The sequence below is a fragment of the Palaemon carinicauda genome, chromosome 1 (genome assembly GCF_036898095.1).
Source record: "Palaemon carinicauda isolate YSFRI2023 chromosome 1, ASM3689809v2, whole genome shotgun sequence".
Classification (NCBI taxonomy): domain Eukaryota; kingdom Metazoa; phylum Arthropoda; class Malacostraca; order Decapoda; family Palaemonidae; genus Palaemon; species Palaemon carinicauda.
The window spans coordinates 134,560,793-134,577,616 of record NC_090725.1 but is presented as its reverse complement, the minus strand read 5'-3'; the positions used below and the strand labels follow the sequence as shown (position 1 = coordinate 134,577,616).

Genomic DNA, 16,824 nt, shown 5'->3' with positions numbered 1-16,824 from the left:
TCCGCAACAACAACTGATTTACCTCCCATTCATGGTCATTCTCGTCTACCAGTTTTAATCCTTGTCCAAGCACTCGAGCATCCAGTATACTTGTGTAACACTTGTGATCTCACATATTCTGCAAGCACCAAATGTTCAACTCATAGAAAATTATTTTACCATGCATCTCATGTATCATGATTGTTCCTTTTTAAAAACATATTATAAGAAACTAACCTCTTTATACCAACATCTATAGTCAATTTTTTTTATCAAGGCATATTTGCACCGACTCGCAAGGGTGCCCTTTTATCTCAGAAAATTTCCTAATAGCCGATTGGTCGGAAGTATTTTTGTTCGAATACCATCGTTTTCAAATGATTACCAAGTACTGTAATGTGAATCAAAACCTATTTACTAATCTAAATTTCTCTCTTAGATATAGGTTTTGACAATAAATAATGTTAAATAAATAGATATATTATAAAGTATCATGATGGTAAATCTAAATTTAATAACAACGCCGTCGAAGTCAACGACAGGAGCTTGTTTTCAGATGCATGCTGCAGTTTTGTTACTTTTCACATATTTCAACACAAATTGAGACAAATTACACTAAGAATAAAGAAAAACACATTATAAACTTACTTTGAATACCAGAATCTACTAAAAACGTGGAATTGATAAAATTAACTCATGGTGAAAATAGCGGTTCGGTTAAAGCAAGGCTCACGTAGAGTGGGTCCTGGGTAAAACGAGCATTCTACTGTCAAGCACCAGAGAGAGAATGGAAGGGAGATTGTAACTCGGCGATGAAATTATGAATTTGTTTAATTGTGATTTTTATGCAATTTATGCAACACTATAGTATCCTGAAACCAAAAATGTTGCTATTAATAAAATCTAAACCTTTAAAAAAAAACGACCAATTTCTATACGGACTTACATCATAGGTCTATGATGTACAATAAGCCGGCATAGAAAGGGTTTTCTATTTTTTCGTAAATGTTTAGAATCTAGTGTATTGTGTAAAATATGTAGCTTGTACACATGCTAAATAAATCAGTGATGTCACACACGCATGCATATGGGTGTGTTCCAACATCTCGAGTGACGTCGCTCTCTTATCCCTTTTAACACCATAGGCCTATGATGGAAGTCCGTATAAAAAGGGTTTGTTATTTTTTTTTGTAATGTTTTAGATTTTATTGATAGCTATATTTTGGGTTAAAGATACAGTAGTGTTATATAAATTGCATAAAAATCACAATTAAACAAATTCATAATTTCATCGCCGAGTTACAATCTCCCTTCCATTCTCTCTTTTTGGTGTTTGACAGTAGAATGCTCGTTTTACCCAGGACCCACTCTACGTAAGCCTTGCTTTAACCGAACCGCTATTTTCACCATGAGTTAATTCTGTCAGTAGATTCTGGTATTCAAAGTAAGTTTATGTTTTTCTTTATTCTTAGTGTAATTTGTCTCAATTTGTGTTGAAATATGTGAAAAGTAACAAAATTATGCAGCGTGCATCCAAAAACAAGCTCCTGTCGTTGACTTCAGCGGGTGTTGTTATTAAATTTAGATTTACCATCACGATACTTTATAATATGACAAATTCGAAGATAATTTGTATTTTTCCTAACCATAAAAACCTTAGCTATTTACATTGGGTTTACCTTTTTGCGTAGCTGAAATGACGAGCCAATTGTTTTTAACGAGGGTTAATTATCCCCGCGCTAGTTAGCGGGGGGTAGGGGAAGGGTAGCTTGCTACCCCTCCCCCCCACACACCGGTGATTTGCTTCACTTCACTTAGAGGTAGGACTTGACTTGGGGGCCAGGGATGGCGGGCAAATATGTGTAAATAGCTAAGGTTTGTATGGTTAGGAAAAATACAAATTACAGTATCTTCGAATTTGTCATTTGTTCCGTAACCGAAATACAAACCACGCTATTTACATTGGGTGACTTACCCCTTAGGAAGGGTGGAAAGTCCCCAGCCTTACTGACTTCGGCTTTGCCCGGGTACTCAATCCCTCAGTGAGCAGCAATTGAGAGAAGGAGCCCCTGCACTTCACAAGTTCCTTGCTTCGCTAGGAACGAGTGGCCTACATAAGTTGTGTGTGGAGGAAGGTGTGACTCGTCCTATGAAGTTGATCTTGAGACCTTTAGATAGGAATCTAGGATAGGACGTTCCCAATACCACCTCGTCAAGGTATGGGGGACGCAACAGTATTAAGCTTAATACTAGGAGCACAAGGAAGCATGGGTTACCTGCAGAGGTCGAGGTCAGCTATGCGAGGACCAGGATGCTGCTTCCCCAAGAGAGGGGTGAATGAAGAAAAAAGTAAGGGTCAGACATACTCTTTCATTCACGCAGACTAAAACCGGGTAACAACGCCCTCAACCCACTGCTACTTGTCCATAAAGGAGCCTGAGGTTAGACCAGCTGTTGTGCAGCCACCACAGGGCCGATAGAAAACGTATCGAGGCTCCTGTGGGTCACGTCTTGCAGGTAGTGGGCTGTGAAGGTCGTCTGACGCTTCCAGACCCCAGCTTGAAGTACCTGCATCACAGAGAAGTTTCTCTTGAAGGCCAGGGACGTAGCAACACCCCTGACATCGTGTGCCCTAGGGCGACATGACGGAGGAGGGTCTGGATTCAAGGCATGGTGGATAACCCTTCGAATCCAAGCTGAGATGGAGTTCCTGGTGACCCTCCTCTTCGTCCTGCCTGTGCTCACAAAGAATGCTTGCACTTGAGGACGGACTGCAGCCGTTCTCTTCAAGTAGTGCCTCAGACACCTCACTGGACATAGTAGCAGCTGGTCTGGGTCGCTTGTTACAGAGCGGAGACTCGCGATCCTGAAAGAGTCGAACCGAGGATCCGGCACTCCAGGATTCTGAGTCTTGGCTACAAACTCAGGGACGAACCTGAACATTACCTCCCCCCATCCCCTTGAATGGGCGATGTCGTACGAGAGACCATGAAGTTCACTAACCCGCTTGGCCGAAGCCAAAGCGAGCAGGAAAGCCGTTTTCCAAGACAGGTGGCGATCGGAGGCCTGGCGTAATGATTCGAAGGGAGGTCTCTTAAGAGCCCTGAGGACCCGAACCACGTTCCAAGGAGGAGGTCTCACTTCCAACTGGGGGCAGATAAGCTCATAGCTATGTATGAGTAGAGAGAGTTCTAGCGAGGAAGAAATATCCACGCCTTTCAGCCTGAAGGCCAAGCTTAAGGCTGAGCGATAGCCTTTCACTGCCGAGACAGAAAGGCGCATTTCCTCCCGCAGATAAACGAGGAAGTCCGCTATTGCTGGAATAGTGGCATCGAGTGGAGAGAGACCCCTCCCACGACACCAACCACAAAAGACTCTCCACTTCGCCTGGTAGACTCCCTCAGAGGACCTTCGCAGGTGCCGAGACATTCTCTCCGCAACCTGTTGCGAAAAGCCTCTCTCCGTGAAGAGACGCTGGATAGTCTCCAGGCGTGAAGCCGAAGCGAGGCCACGGCCTTGTGAGGGACGTCAGAGTGGGATTGTCTGAGAAGCTCGTGTCGTGGAGGAAGTTCCCTCGGGAGCTCCGTCAGGAGCTGCAGAAGGTCCGGGAACCATTCCACGTGATGCCATAGCGGAGCTACCAGAGTCATCGAACAGTTGACCGATAGTCTGGTCCTGTTGAGCACCCTTCTCATCAGACAGAATGGTGGGAAGGCGTACACGTCGATGTTGTCCCACCGTTGCTGGAAAGCATCTTGCCAGAGTGCCTTGGGGTCCGGGACTGGGGAGCAGTACAGAGGCAGCTTGAAATTCAACGCTGTCGCGAACAGGACCACAGTTGGGGAACCCCACAAAGTCAGGACTTTGTTGGCTATCTGAGGATCCAAAGACCACTCGGTACTCACTATCTGCGAGGCCCTGCTCAGACTGTCGGCGAGCACATTCCTCTTGCCAGGAATGAAGCGAGCTGATACAGTAGTGTTATCGAGTGGACTTCGGTCCACCTCAGAATCTCTACTGCAAGATGGGATAGCTGCTGCGAAAAAGTGCCTCACTGCTTGTTGATATAAGCCACTACCGTGGTGTTGTCGCTCATCACTACCACGGAGTGACCCGCCAGGGTCCGTTGGAACTGCTGAAGAGCCAGAAAGACGGCCTTCAATTCTAGCAGGTTGATGTGCAGGCACTTTTCTGATTCTGACCAAAGGCCTGAGGCCCTCTGGTTCAGAACGTGCGCCCCCCACCCTTCTTTTGACGCGTCCGAAAACAGAGTCAATTCCGGGGGGAGGACGAGAAGACTCACTCCCTTCCGCAGGTTCTCGTCGACCAGCCACCACCGCAAGTCCGTCCGTTCCAAAGATCCTATCGGGATCAGAAAGTCCGGGGAATCGGATCCTTGATTCCACCGGGACTTGAGCCGCCACTGCAGGGATCTCATCCTGAGGCGGCTGTTTGTAACCAGACGAGCCAGGGAGGACAGGTGACCTAAGAGACGCAACCATGACTGGGCGGGGAGCTCTTCTCGCCTGAGGAAGGGTTCTGCCACCCTCCTCAGCCTTGCTATCCGGTCGTCTGATGGAAAGGCTTTGTGGAGATTGGTGTCTATCAGCATGCCTAGATAAACCAGTCGTTGGGACGGCTGCAGAGAGGACTTCTCGAGGTTTACCACGATCCCCAGATCCTGGCAAAGACCTAGAAGCCTGTCTCGGTGCCGAAGAAGGGTCGACTCCGAGTCTGCTAGGATCAGCCAGTCATCCAGATAACGAAGGGGACGAATGCCGTTCCTGTGCGCCCAAGATGAAATCAGGGTGAACACTCTGGTGAACACCTGAGGAGCTGTGGAGAGACCGAAACACAGCACCTTGAACTGGCAGATCTTGTCGTCTAGGCAGAATCTTAGGTACTTCCTGGAAGACGGATGGATTGGGATCTGGAAGTATGCGTCCTTTAGATCCAGTGTGCACATGAAGTCTTGTGGTCTCACCGCAAGTCTGACCGTGTCCGCTGTCTCCATGCTGAACCGGGTTTGCTTGACAAACCCGTTCAGAGCTGAGAGGTCGATGACAGGTCTCCAGCCTCCGGACGCCTTCTTTACAAGAAAGAGTCGACTGAAGAAGCCTGGGGAGCCGTTGAAGACCTCCTGGAGAGCACCCTTCTTGAGCATGGTCTCGACTTCGGCCCGAAGGGCCAGCCCCTTTGCCGACCCCGTGGCATAGGAGCTCAACGACACTGGATTCGCTGTCAGGGGAGGTTGAGATGTTGTGAACGGGACGCGATAGCCTTGGCCGATCACTGAAACCGTCCAAGCATCGGCCCCGTGTTGCTGCCACCTGCGGACGCAACGCTGAAGGCATCCCCCCACAGGTGGACACGCAGGGGGACTGCCACCCCTAGGGTTTGCGGCCGCGGCCGCTACCCCTAGGAGTCTTGCCTCTCCTGGAAGACTTGCAGCCCCTCTTGACCTTGGCTGGAAAGGGCTGGGGCTTAGACACCACTTTCTTAACTGCCGGTGCCTGCTTCGGAGCCTTACGAGGCTGCTGCTGCTGTTGCGGCGGAGCTGGAGGCTTATAGGGTCAAGCTGTAAGGGCCCTATGGAGGAGGGAGTCCGTGCTAGATTTCCTCCACCTCTCAGCCGTTCGCTCCATATCCTGTGGCTCGAACAGATTCTCCCCAAGAAGGGAAGCGTGTCTGAGCCTACACACATCCACGGCGGGGACCTTCGGATGGAATCTCTCGGTCACCGCATCGCGCCGCTTCAACACCGAGTTGGCCCACAGGGTGGTAACCTGGTGCGCCAAGAACTCGATGGAGCGGGTGCCCGAGAGTAAGAAGGTCTCCAGGGCCTTCCTATTGGTCTCCTTAGACAAGTCCTCGGAGCGCAATAGGATGCCCAGAGTTCCTAGCCATAAATCCAACCACGAAGTGGCCTGCATGGCGCACTTCGCGACCTTCTCATGGCTCAAGATCTCCGACGCCGAGAACGACACCTGCCGGGCAGAGAGCTTCTCAAGGGGAACTCCCTTCGCCAGCTCCTCCACGGAGTGATGGAGAGGAAGAGCGAGACTGGACTCACCCAAGATCTCAAAATACCTCCTCTGCTGGAGACGAGGAGGAGGGATGAGTTTGTTCCCGGCAGAGGAACGACTGGAGGAGGCAAGAATCGCGAGCTGGGCGTTGGCCCTGGCTCTGGCACTCTTCAGATCCCGAGACCAGGGCATAACTAAGGGGCTTTCCGAACGTCGAACACTTCATCCAAGACTGTGTCCTTGCCTTCTCGGAGGGCAATCACGGGGTCCATGAACCCGTTGAGTTGCCTCATCAGGCTCAGGACCTGCCAGAAGGCATGTTCAGACTCCTGCTGATCTCCTCCTTGCAGGCTGGCAGCTAAGTCTCCTGTCCCCGGAATCTCTTCCTGGGGTGAAGCGTGGACGTCCCCCCGGGGAGCCGCGGGTTCCTGGCGAATCCTCGAAGATGATTTCGGGATGGTCTTGGAGTCCTTGGATTCCCTCCTGGGAGGGATACAGGATCCCAACAAAGAGGTTCGAAGAGCCCCTTCCGCACGAGACGATTCTCCTCCATGAAGAGAAGGCTCCCCCCTTGGTGCTGAGGGGAAGGCTATCGCTTCACTGGGCTCACCCGAGGACGGAAAAGCCTAGTCCACGGGAGAAGGAGAAAACGCTCGAGCAGGGGAAGGGGCCTTCCCGACAGACCTCTTAGGAACCAACTTCTCCCTGGGGGAAGTCACCACGAAGTCCACTCCTCTCTTTCTCTTCAGCGTAGGTGAGGCAGCCGTTGGTTTGTTGCCCTGATTGGCGAGTGCTGGTTTCATTACCCTCACTAACGCCCGCATTAGAGGACCAAACCAAGTCTGTTGTTCCACGGACACAGAGTCCGAAATCCTCGCTGGAGGGAAAGGGATCGGGCGATCCTTCGGAGTGGACACCACTGGACCTGCCTGAAAAGGAAAGGGGGAAGAAAGATGCACTGACCTCTCTGAAGTGTCTTCCTTGTCCTGCACAACATTCCTGCGTTTTGATGGAGGCGATCCAGAGTGCTGTCTGGGAACACGCGTTCCTGCTGCTATCACTGGCTGTAAAATTCGGCGCGAACGGTGGTCGCGCGAAAGCGAACGGCCGCGCGGGCACGCAGGCGAGCGGTCGCGCAGGCGAGTGGGCGCACAGGCGAACGAGCGCGTGGGCGAGCCAATGAACGAATGCGTTGGCGCGATGGCGAGGGAACGCGTTGCCGCGTGGGCGAGTGAGAACGTTCCGAAGATCGCTGGCGACGTTAGTCAGGAGACCTGTAGCGCGAGGGAGAGCGATTGCGAGCAGGCGATCGGTGATGCGCTGGCGAACGCTGGTGCGCAGGTGAGCGATTAGCGCGTTGGCGCATGGTGACGCGTTGGCGAGCGATAGTGCGTAGGTCGCGCAGGCGAACGATCGCGCGAGGGCGAGCTAGCAGAGGGCGAACCATGTCCTTCCAGAATCTCTGGGGGACGGCGCGTTGGAGACCGCATGTGTGCAGGCGATAAGTCACGAGGGCGATCCGGAAATCGCCGATGATCAGGTGTTCGCTGACGCATAGGAGAACGCTGACGAGCAGGCAATTGTTGAATCGTCTGTGAACGCTGGCGAGCAAGAGGGCGACGCGTGAAATCCTGTGAAGGAACAGTTGGCGCGGCGCGTTCACGAACAGGAACAGGAAGCGCGTAGGCGCGTTCACGAACAGGAACAGGAAGCGCGTAGGCGAACATGTGCTTTAGAAACACGCGCTGGAGAATGCGGGCGATGTTGTGCAGGAACAAGCTGAGGATCGCGAGAGCGCTCAGGAGACTGATGGCGCGCAGGGAGCCCGAAAGGAACTGCAGGATATTCAGAGACCACAGGGGAGCACTGGCGAGCAAGAGGGCGATGATCCTCAGAAGAACGCTGACGAACAGGAGAGCGCTGACGAGCAGGAGAGCGCCTGTGCGCTAACACTGCAGAAGGGCGAGCAGGGGAACGCTGGCGCGCTGAGCGCTCTTCAGGAACAACAGGTTGAAGGATGTCCTCAGGAGAGCGCTGGCGAGGAGGGCAAACATCAGGAGAGCGCTGACGAGCAGGAGAGCATTGACGAGCAGGAGAGCGCTGACGAGCAGGAGAGCGCCTGTGCGCTAACACTGCACGTGTAAGGGAAGAATCCCTTTGCCCCGAAGGGACCGTTGCCCGTCGGGTGACGAGGTCAGGTTGCTGAACATCTGCCCCAGAAGGTGAAGTTCTAGCAGGAGTAGGAGACCGATCCCCAGAGAGGTCTAATGAAGCTGGAGCTGTAGGCTGTTTACGACGAGGAGAGTCCCCTTCGGAAGAAGAAGATCCAAAAAGGCGCCTCTTAACACCCTTATAAGGGGATGGGAGGCCCTTGTGACGCAGCGGACGGTGAGCCTTACGGCGAAGGCGGCCACGAGGAAGATCATCAGGACCATCAGTCCTCTGAAGGGGAGTCTCAGTCAAGGCACTCCCCTTAGAGGGAAGCTGGACAGCAGACGAGCCCGTAGGACTCCCTTCCCCCTTCGAAGGATGTACGAAAGGGGGAGGAGAGCCGTCAGCACCAACATCCCCAACTGCACCTGCAGAGGATTGCCCCGCCCCGTCGGAGGCCTCTGCCACCACGACGTCGACGATAGACAGAGGGTCTACCTCTGCTATCACCGGCGACTGCTTAACGGCGGCCTCCAACTGGACAAGGTCAATCAGGGCAACCCTGGAGGGCAAGCCCTTAAGCCCCAGGGAAGCCCAAATCTGTAAATGATCATCATTAGACAGTGATTCATCAATAACCTCCCCCGGAGGAGGAGGGGGAACCGCCCCGCTATGGGAGGCGACGCCCTCTCCCCCCACCCAAGGTCGGGAAACAGAACTAGGGCCTGCGCTACCACTCGGCCGACTCTCCTTAGGAGCCGAACGAGGGGGAGCTTCGGAGGAGGTTTGGGTGGCGAAAGAAGAGTCCCGAGAACCTTCCTCCTTCAAGGCAACCCCAGAAGGAGAACGGTCTCTCTTGGACTTCTTCTTACGCCGGCGGCCAAACCTCTCCCACTGGGAGGAAGACCACTCCCTGCACTCACTACACATATTTTCCTGACCACACCATCGGCCTCGACACTGCGGGCAAAGGGTTTGAGGATCCGTATCCGTGGCCGATATAAAGGTACCACAAGGGCGGCCGGCAATTCCAGGGCACGTACGCATAGCAATAATAAAGGTGGTCAACTTCTAACACACACACACACTGTAGAGAAAGAGCAGAAAAAAGATTAAAGGCTGTCAACGAGGATGATGGACAGACACGTCTGTTCATCGCCGGAGCCAAAAGTGAAGTGAAGCAAATCACTGGTGTGTGGGGGGGAGGGGTAGCAAGCTACCCTTCCCCTACCCCCCGCTAACTAGCGCGGGGGTAATTAACCCTCGTTAAAAACTATTGGCTCGTCATTTCAGCTACGCTAAAAGGTAAACCCAATGTAAATAGCGTGGTTTGTATTTCGGTTATGGAACAAATATTTATTTAACATTATTTATTGACAAAACCTACATCTAAGGGAGAAATTTAGATTAATAAATAAGTTTCGATTCACCTTACTTGGTAATCATTTGAAAACAATGATGGTATTCAGACAAAAATACTCCCGACCAATCAGCTATTAGGAAATTTTCCAAGGTAAAAGGGCACCCCTGCGAGTCGGTGCAAATATGCCTCGATAAAAAAAATTGACTATAGTTCATTAAGTTAAAAAAAACAAGAGAATGAATGATAAAGTATTGTTAGTAACACATGTAGCTATAAACAACTGAACAAAAAAAAAAGCGGTTTTGTTATGAATGGCCGATTCAGATGACAGCTGCTTTGCTTGTACTGTATTTCAACTTCTGTACCAGAGTAAACAATTACCGTAGTTGTTACAAATAACAACCACAAAAAATTACCTAAGAATTTGAAGAAAAAGTAATTAATTTCCTAAGATTTGTGATCACGCATCGTAAGGTAGACTATAAAACCATGGTGCATTGGTAACAGGGATGAAACTCCTCTAAACTTTAATATGCCATTAATATCAATAATAAATAAAAGGAGAAAAGTACTTTTACTAAAAACTACGTACTTTTATATCTTTAAGTAAAAGTTAAAGTTCTAGTAATAATTGTCTGTTTTAGCATAAGAAAAAAAAATAATTCTGTAGTTTAAAGGTTTAAAGGCCGCTCATTAAAGGCAGAGGCAAGGGACAGTGACATTATCTTATCAAGCAGGACAATGCCCTAGACTAGAGACTAACCATATACAAATGATCAGTGCCCAAACCCCCTCTCCACCCAAGCTAGGACCAAGGAGGGCCAGGCAATGGCTGCTGATGACTCAGCAGATTGACCTATACAACCACCCCCTTCTTAGTTCACAAGGATTGTGAAGTTGCACAGACCAAAGAAACTAACGAGTTTGAGCAGGGCTCGAACCCCAGTCTGGCGATCACCAATCAAGGTTGTTACCATATAGGCCACCACAACTTTTTTGGAAAGTCGGTAGTCTCGAATCTTACAAAGATAAACAATGAAAGAGACATACATTAGCTGTATTTTTATTTCATAATACCATGCTATTATGTGAACATTACATTCATTATCATTGAATAAAATTAATTTAAACACCATTGTTATGAAAATCCTGTTTAACAGATACAGATGTATTTTTTTGGCCACAGTAAATGGACATCCTGTATAGTTTGGTTAACAGTGTAGCCTGACTGAGCAGTACATACGTTAATGAGTGTGCGAATTCAATTTTTTCATTTTATATGTACGGATGAGCCTACAGTAAAAGTAAGTTTTGGCTTTAAAATGTTATAAATGTGCTTTAAGAAAACTATGGAGACATACTGTACAGTACAACAGACAATCCAGATCTCTTGGAAAAGACAAACCCCCTAAATCATAAGGGAAGATAAATTACACCAAAAATATGGGAACAATAAAAATGTATGAGTGACAGGTTCTGGTGGCCGGATGAAGAGTATAGGGGAGATATGTCCCAAGCAATTGACACCCATCACAAGAATAGTTATGAACCATCTTGCCCACGAAGAGGCAGCAAGGAGAAAACAACAAGGAGCAGTCCAAGCAGAAGGGGTCAGTGGCCTAGCAATGGACTCAGCAAGAAACATAAGAGGATGAGAGAAGTGTATTAACCCAAGGCAAAGAGAAAGAACCTTCCTATTTCAGATGTGCGTTTATTAAAACAATTAGTCTTAATTCATGAATATTATAAATTAACTCACACAAGCTGAGGTCAGAGGTAAGTGTAAAAGTACCCCATAAATTATTAAATTCCAGATCATTACTCAACACAAGGTTACATAAGCATATAACTTTAAGCATTACTAGTGAATACAAAGATGAAATCAGGTTCTTACCAATTTTGGATGTTTACACAGGGGAACTCCCAAAAGGGCTAAGGTGTGCAGGAAGTGGTATCGATTAGCCGTTTCATATACTTGCTTTAGTTCCTCTGGATACTCTCTTCGATAAAAAACTGCAAAATTGAGACAAAGCACCTATAAGATTTTCAAAAATTATCCTAAAACTTAAAAAGAAAATAATGTACAAAGCCAGATGCTAACTGTGTATTATCAGTAAACATACAAAATATGCATCCGAGGAAATATTTGTAAGAAAACTCATATTACTTTCACTGAGGAGAACCACGAAATTCTAAATAGAGAATGCATAGCCTACTGCTAATCATTCCAAGATTACCAGATATGTTTTACCATAGTCTATATAGGAATATGACATACTTCTATGAACAATATTATTATTAAAAGGGGGAAATTATCCAGCCCTACAAGTCAACTCGACTCTTACAAAGCTGGTTCAAACAATTTCAGGATGGAATATACAGTAACATAAAATATAAAATCTAATTGATGAAAAAATGAGAAATAAAAGTGCTATAAATAAAAATAAAAATCTTATCTATTAAATGTTTCTTACAAACAATAAAATCTGAAATAAACATGAGAAACTCAGAATGCTATAAAATGTCAGACTTAGTTTTCTGACTGAAACATAGATCTTTTTGTCTTCTAAAAGCTCTGTAATCATAAAACTTGTCTTATGGTTAATATAGTGTTACACCCACTGCACTCATTAGGTGTGCACATTAAAAACCCTATCCATTTTGTATGACCAATATGTAATCATGCTAAAATGATTTCAGTTCTTTTATTACCATTATCTGCTAATTCCCATGGAGAAACAATTGATTTGATTTTCTCTTATTTATCATTTATAGATTTATTATCCCACAAAGTTTGCCATTCTTTTATTATGAAAGTTCAATGCCAAGTTGTGGTACATTTATTTCTGATTTAGCAGCAGCATTTGCTTTTCATTACCAATAACTTTAACATAGGTAGGACTGAAGCATATTCCAATATTTACCTCTCAAAGAATAGAACTTATTAAGGAGCTCTTACTTTTTATTAGTTTAACTAACCTTTGAGGGCTTCTATGGCACTTCTCAAATCGGTATAAAAGACGAATTGAAGATTCACTCTATATTCAATTGCTTTAACAAAATTTATTGCAGGCGAAATTGCTGAAATTCAGATGTAAATACTAATGCTTCGCTAAGTAATGAAAATAACAAAGCTTTAGAGCCATCAGTATAAAGAGCATAGTAAGGTAATCTCCTAAGAATATGTTCAAAAGCATGTTGTTCATGGTGATTCAGTGTACCGTATAACTTATATTTCTTTGATAAATAAGAAAAGATTTGAGCATACTCTCATTTCCTTCATGATCTAAAATTAAGGAAAACAAAGCGAGATGGCTAAAGTTAATCCTGATTTTGGTAGATTGCAATAGCCAATTCACTCTAATTAGGAATGGAGCTTCATATCATTTATAAAGACATCACTTTGCTTAAAGAGCTTCATTACTAGAGAATTGATGGATAGGATATTAGCACTTGGAATTGTTAAAAAGTTTTGATGCAAGTACAATAAAAAGATAACTACTCAATGCCACATTTATGCCTTATTGATGTGCTAATACCTGCAACATCATAAAAATCAAGTAAAACAGAACCATCATGTGATGAGTGATTACCAGGTTTATTCATCAGAGGACAGAGAGTTGTAAAACGGTACGAGAGCCCGACCGTCTCCGAGACTGATTTTAAAATTTGTCTGCCATTAGCCCATAAACTCGCCACCATCCTCCCCAGCTCCCATTGATTATCTCCCTACTCAGATTCTAGTAACTGCCATAAAATCCCACTCGCTTATTGGTCAGCATCTACTATACTGTATCCCATCATGCATCTACGCATTGGCGTTCCTCTTCCATTTTGTTTTGGAAGCAGTATCATACGCATTAACTTCGTATTTGTGATTTTGCTTTTGTGACTATTGTAATGCATTGTGTTACGATATTACGTTAGTTTATTAGCCATGGGTCCCAAGAAAGTTGCTGATGTGCAGGGAAAGAAGAGGATGATTTCAATAGAGATGAAGATGGAAATAATCAAGAAGTACGAGGTTAGCATGCAGTCAAGTGTGATTGCTCAGGAATATGGCTGAAATATATCTACTGTACAATAGGAACGATCTTAAAACAGAAGGAAGCCAATAAAAGAGCAACACCTTCTCAGGGCGTGACTGTTTTCTCCAGCATGAGGAGCCATGTCCACTATGAGATGGAGAAACTGCTGCTTGTTTGGATTAAGGACATGGAAGTTGCAGGAGACAATCACTGAGATGATAATCTCTCAGAAAGCCAGCGCTATTTTAGAGGATCTCGTGGGTGCTCAGGCCGAAAACTGAAAAGGGACATCGAAGCAAGCACCTCCAGTGTTCAAGGCTTCTCGGGGGTGGTTTGAAAAATTTAAGAGACGGTCTGGCGTTCATTCAGTGGTGCGTTATGGGGAGGCTGCAAGCTCAGACATGAAAACGGCCGAAGCCTTTGTTAAGATGTTTTACGAGTTGACTGTCCAGGAAAGCTACAGCCCCAGCAATCTTCAACTACGACGAAACAGGGCTTTTCTGGAAGAAAATGCCTCGTCGGACGTACATTACGGCGGAAGAAAAGAGGCTACCTGGGCATAAGCCTATGAAAGACAGACTTACCCTTGTACTCTGTGCAAATGCCAGTGGGGATTGTTAGGTGAAACGCCCCTTGGTGTATCACTCAGAGACTCCTGGGGCCTTCAAGGCCTACAAAGTAATTAAAGAGAAGCTTCCAGTGATGTGGAGGTCTAAAGCCAAAGCCTGGGTAACAAGAACCTAGTTCACCGAGTGGGTAAACCTTTGTTTCGGCCCGACTGAGAAGAAATATTTGGGAGAGAAGCGCTTCCCCCCTGAAATACCTACTGGTGTTGGACAATGCCCCTGCTCACCCTCCAGGAAGATATCTCAGCAGAGTATTCCTTCATCAAGGTTCTCTATCTTCTGCCTAATACCACCCCTCTCCTCCAGCCCAAGGACCTGCAGGTGATTTCAAACTTTAAGAAACTCTACACAAAATATCTCTTCAAGAGATGTTTCAAAATCACCGAGAGCACAAACCTCACCCTTCGTGAATTTAGGAAGGAGCATTTCAATGTTGTGATATGCCTCAAATTCATAGATACAGCTTGGCGGGAGGTTTCGAGGTGCACCTTGAACTCTGCATGGAAGAAGTTGTGGCCTGATGCTGTCTCCGCACATGATTTCGAGGGCTTCCACGTAGGACAAACTGGAGCCGAAGCTGATGACGAAAAAGTTGATGATCCTGAACCTATTGTTCAATCTGCGGTTGTCGAGATCGTTACATTTGAGACGTCCATCGGTCTGGAAGCTGATGAAGACGACATTAATGAGCTTATTGAGGAGCACCACAAGGAACTTACGGCAGATGACCTGAAAGAGTTGAAGGCATGCAACTGAGCAAAGTTCAGTAACAGTTCCCTAGTGGCGAGGAGGAGGAGGAGGATTACCCTATGATCACTGCAGTAATCAAGTAGGCTCTAGCTTGCTAGTATAAAATGGCGACTTTTGTCAAATAGACACAGAAAAAATTTGCCTGAGTCATTTCAGGAACATTTTAAGAGGCAGGCAGAAACAAGCTTCCTTGTTTATGTTTTCTGCCACTAGTTAATGTTTTTGCCGTTTGTCATCCTCCTCTACCGCCTCGCCAATTCGCTCCCTGACATTGCCCCACTACAAAGGTAAGGTTCCACATTTTTGTTAATGTATTTTCCATTTAATATTACTTTGTTTTACTGTTTGCTCTAATTATACATTTACTTTACAGATTATTAACAGTTACGTTGTTATTGAATGATCCAAATGGTACTATTTCATTGAGTTTAGCCTTATCATAAACATGACAAATTCGTAGATAATTTGTATTTTTCCTAACTATACAAACCTTAGCTATTTACATGGGGTAATTACTTCGGCGTAGCTGAATGACGAGCCATAAGAATTTTAACGATGGTTTACTACCCCGCCGCTAGTTAGCGGGGGGTAGGTAGGGGTAGCTAGCTACCCCCCTCTCTCACACACACCGGTGAATGCTTCACTTTGCTTAGAGGTAGGACTTATCCCGGGGGACAGGGCTGCCAGGCAAATATGTGTAAATAGCTAAGGTTTGTATAGTTAGGAAAAATACAAATTATCTACGAATTTGTCATTTGTTCCTTAACTGAAATACAAACCACGCTACTTACATGGGGTGACTCAACCCTTAGGTAGGGAGGTAAGTCCCTGCCATACTGGCTTTGGCTTGCCCAGGGACTCCAAATTCGAGTGTGTAAGTACTCAAGAAATAAGGAGTCCCTGCTCCTCGCTAGCATGCTGTGAAACTGCTGCGGCCTACATAAGCTGTGTGAAGGTGAGAAGTGACTCGTCCTAGGAAGTTGACCTGGAGTTCTTCAGATGGAAATCTAGGCTAGGACTCTCCCAATACCACCTCGTCAGGGTATGGGGACATGACAGTATTACACTTAATACTAGGAACACAAGGGAGCATGGCTTACCTGCAGTGGTTCGAGGTTAGCTGTACAGAGAATCCAGGATGTTGCTTTCTCCAAGGGAGGAGAGGATGAAGAAAAGAATAAGGGCCAGACAGATCTTTTCATTCATGCAGACTAAAACTGGGTAACAATGCCCTCAACCTTCTGCTACTTGTCCATTAAGGAGCCTGAGGTTAGACCAGCAGTTGTGCAGGCACCACAGGGCCAATAGAGAACGTATCGAGCCTCCTGTGTGTCACGTCTTGCAGGTAGTGGGCCGTGAAGGTGGTCTGACGCTTCCACACCCCAGCTTGAAGGACCTTCATCACTAAATAATTTTACTTGAAGGCCAGGGACGTAGCTATGCCCCTGACATCATGGGCTCTAGGGCGACGTGACGGAGAAGGGTCAGGATTCAAGGCCAGATGTATTACCTTGCGAATCCAGGCCGAGATAGTATTCCTGGTGACCCTCCTCTTCGTCTTCCCGGTGCTCACGAACAGGGCTCGCATTCGGGGACGAACTGCAGCTTTTCTTTTAAGATACAACCTCAGACTCCTCACTGGCCACAGTAGGAGATGGTCTGGGTCATCTGTTACAGAACGGAGACTCAAACCTGGAAAGAGTCGAACCTAGGGTCCGGCACTCCCAGATTCTGAGTCTTGGCAACAAACTCAGGGACGAAGCTGAACGTTACCTCCCCCCATCCCCTTGAATGGGCGATGTCGTACAAGAGACCATGTAGCTCACTGACTTGCTTGGCCGAGGCCAATGCTAGCAGGAAAACCGTCTTCCAGGTAAGGTGGCGATCTGAAGCCTGGCGTA

At 46.9% G+C, this 16,824-nt stretch overlaps 1 protein-coding gene across 1 annotated transcript in view; it reads right to left on the bottom strand.

Moving 5' to 3' along the window:
- LOC137643212 (transmembrane protein 256 homolog) overlaps nt 1-16,824 on the bottom strand; it is a 113,280-nt gene that overhangs the window by 20,103 nt on the left and 76,353 nt on the right. Inside the window, exon 3 of the mRNA XM_068376062.1 lies at nt 11,414-11,532. Coding sequence (XP_068232163.1) covers nt 11,414-11,532 — 119 coding nt within the window. The remainder of the gene's footprint in view (nt 1-11,413; nt 11,533-16,824) is intronic.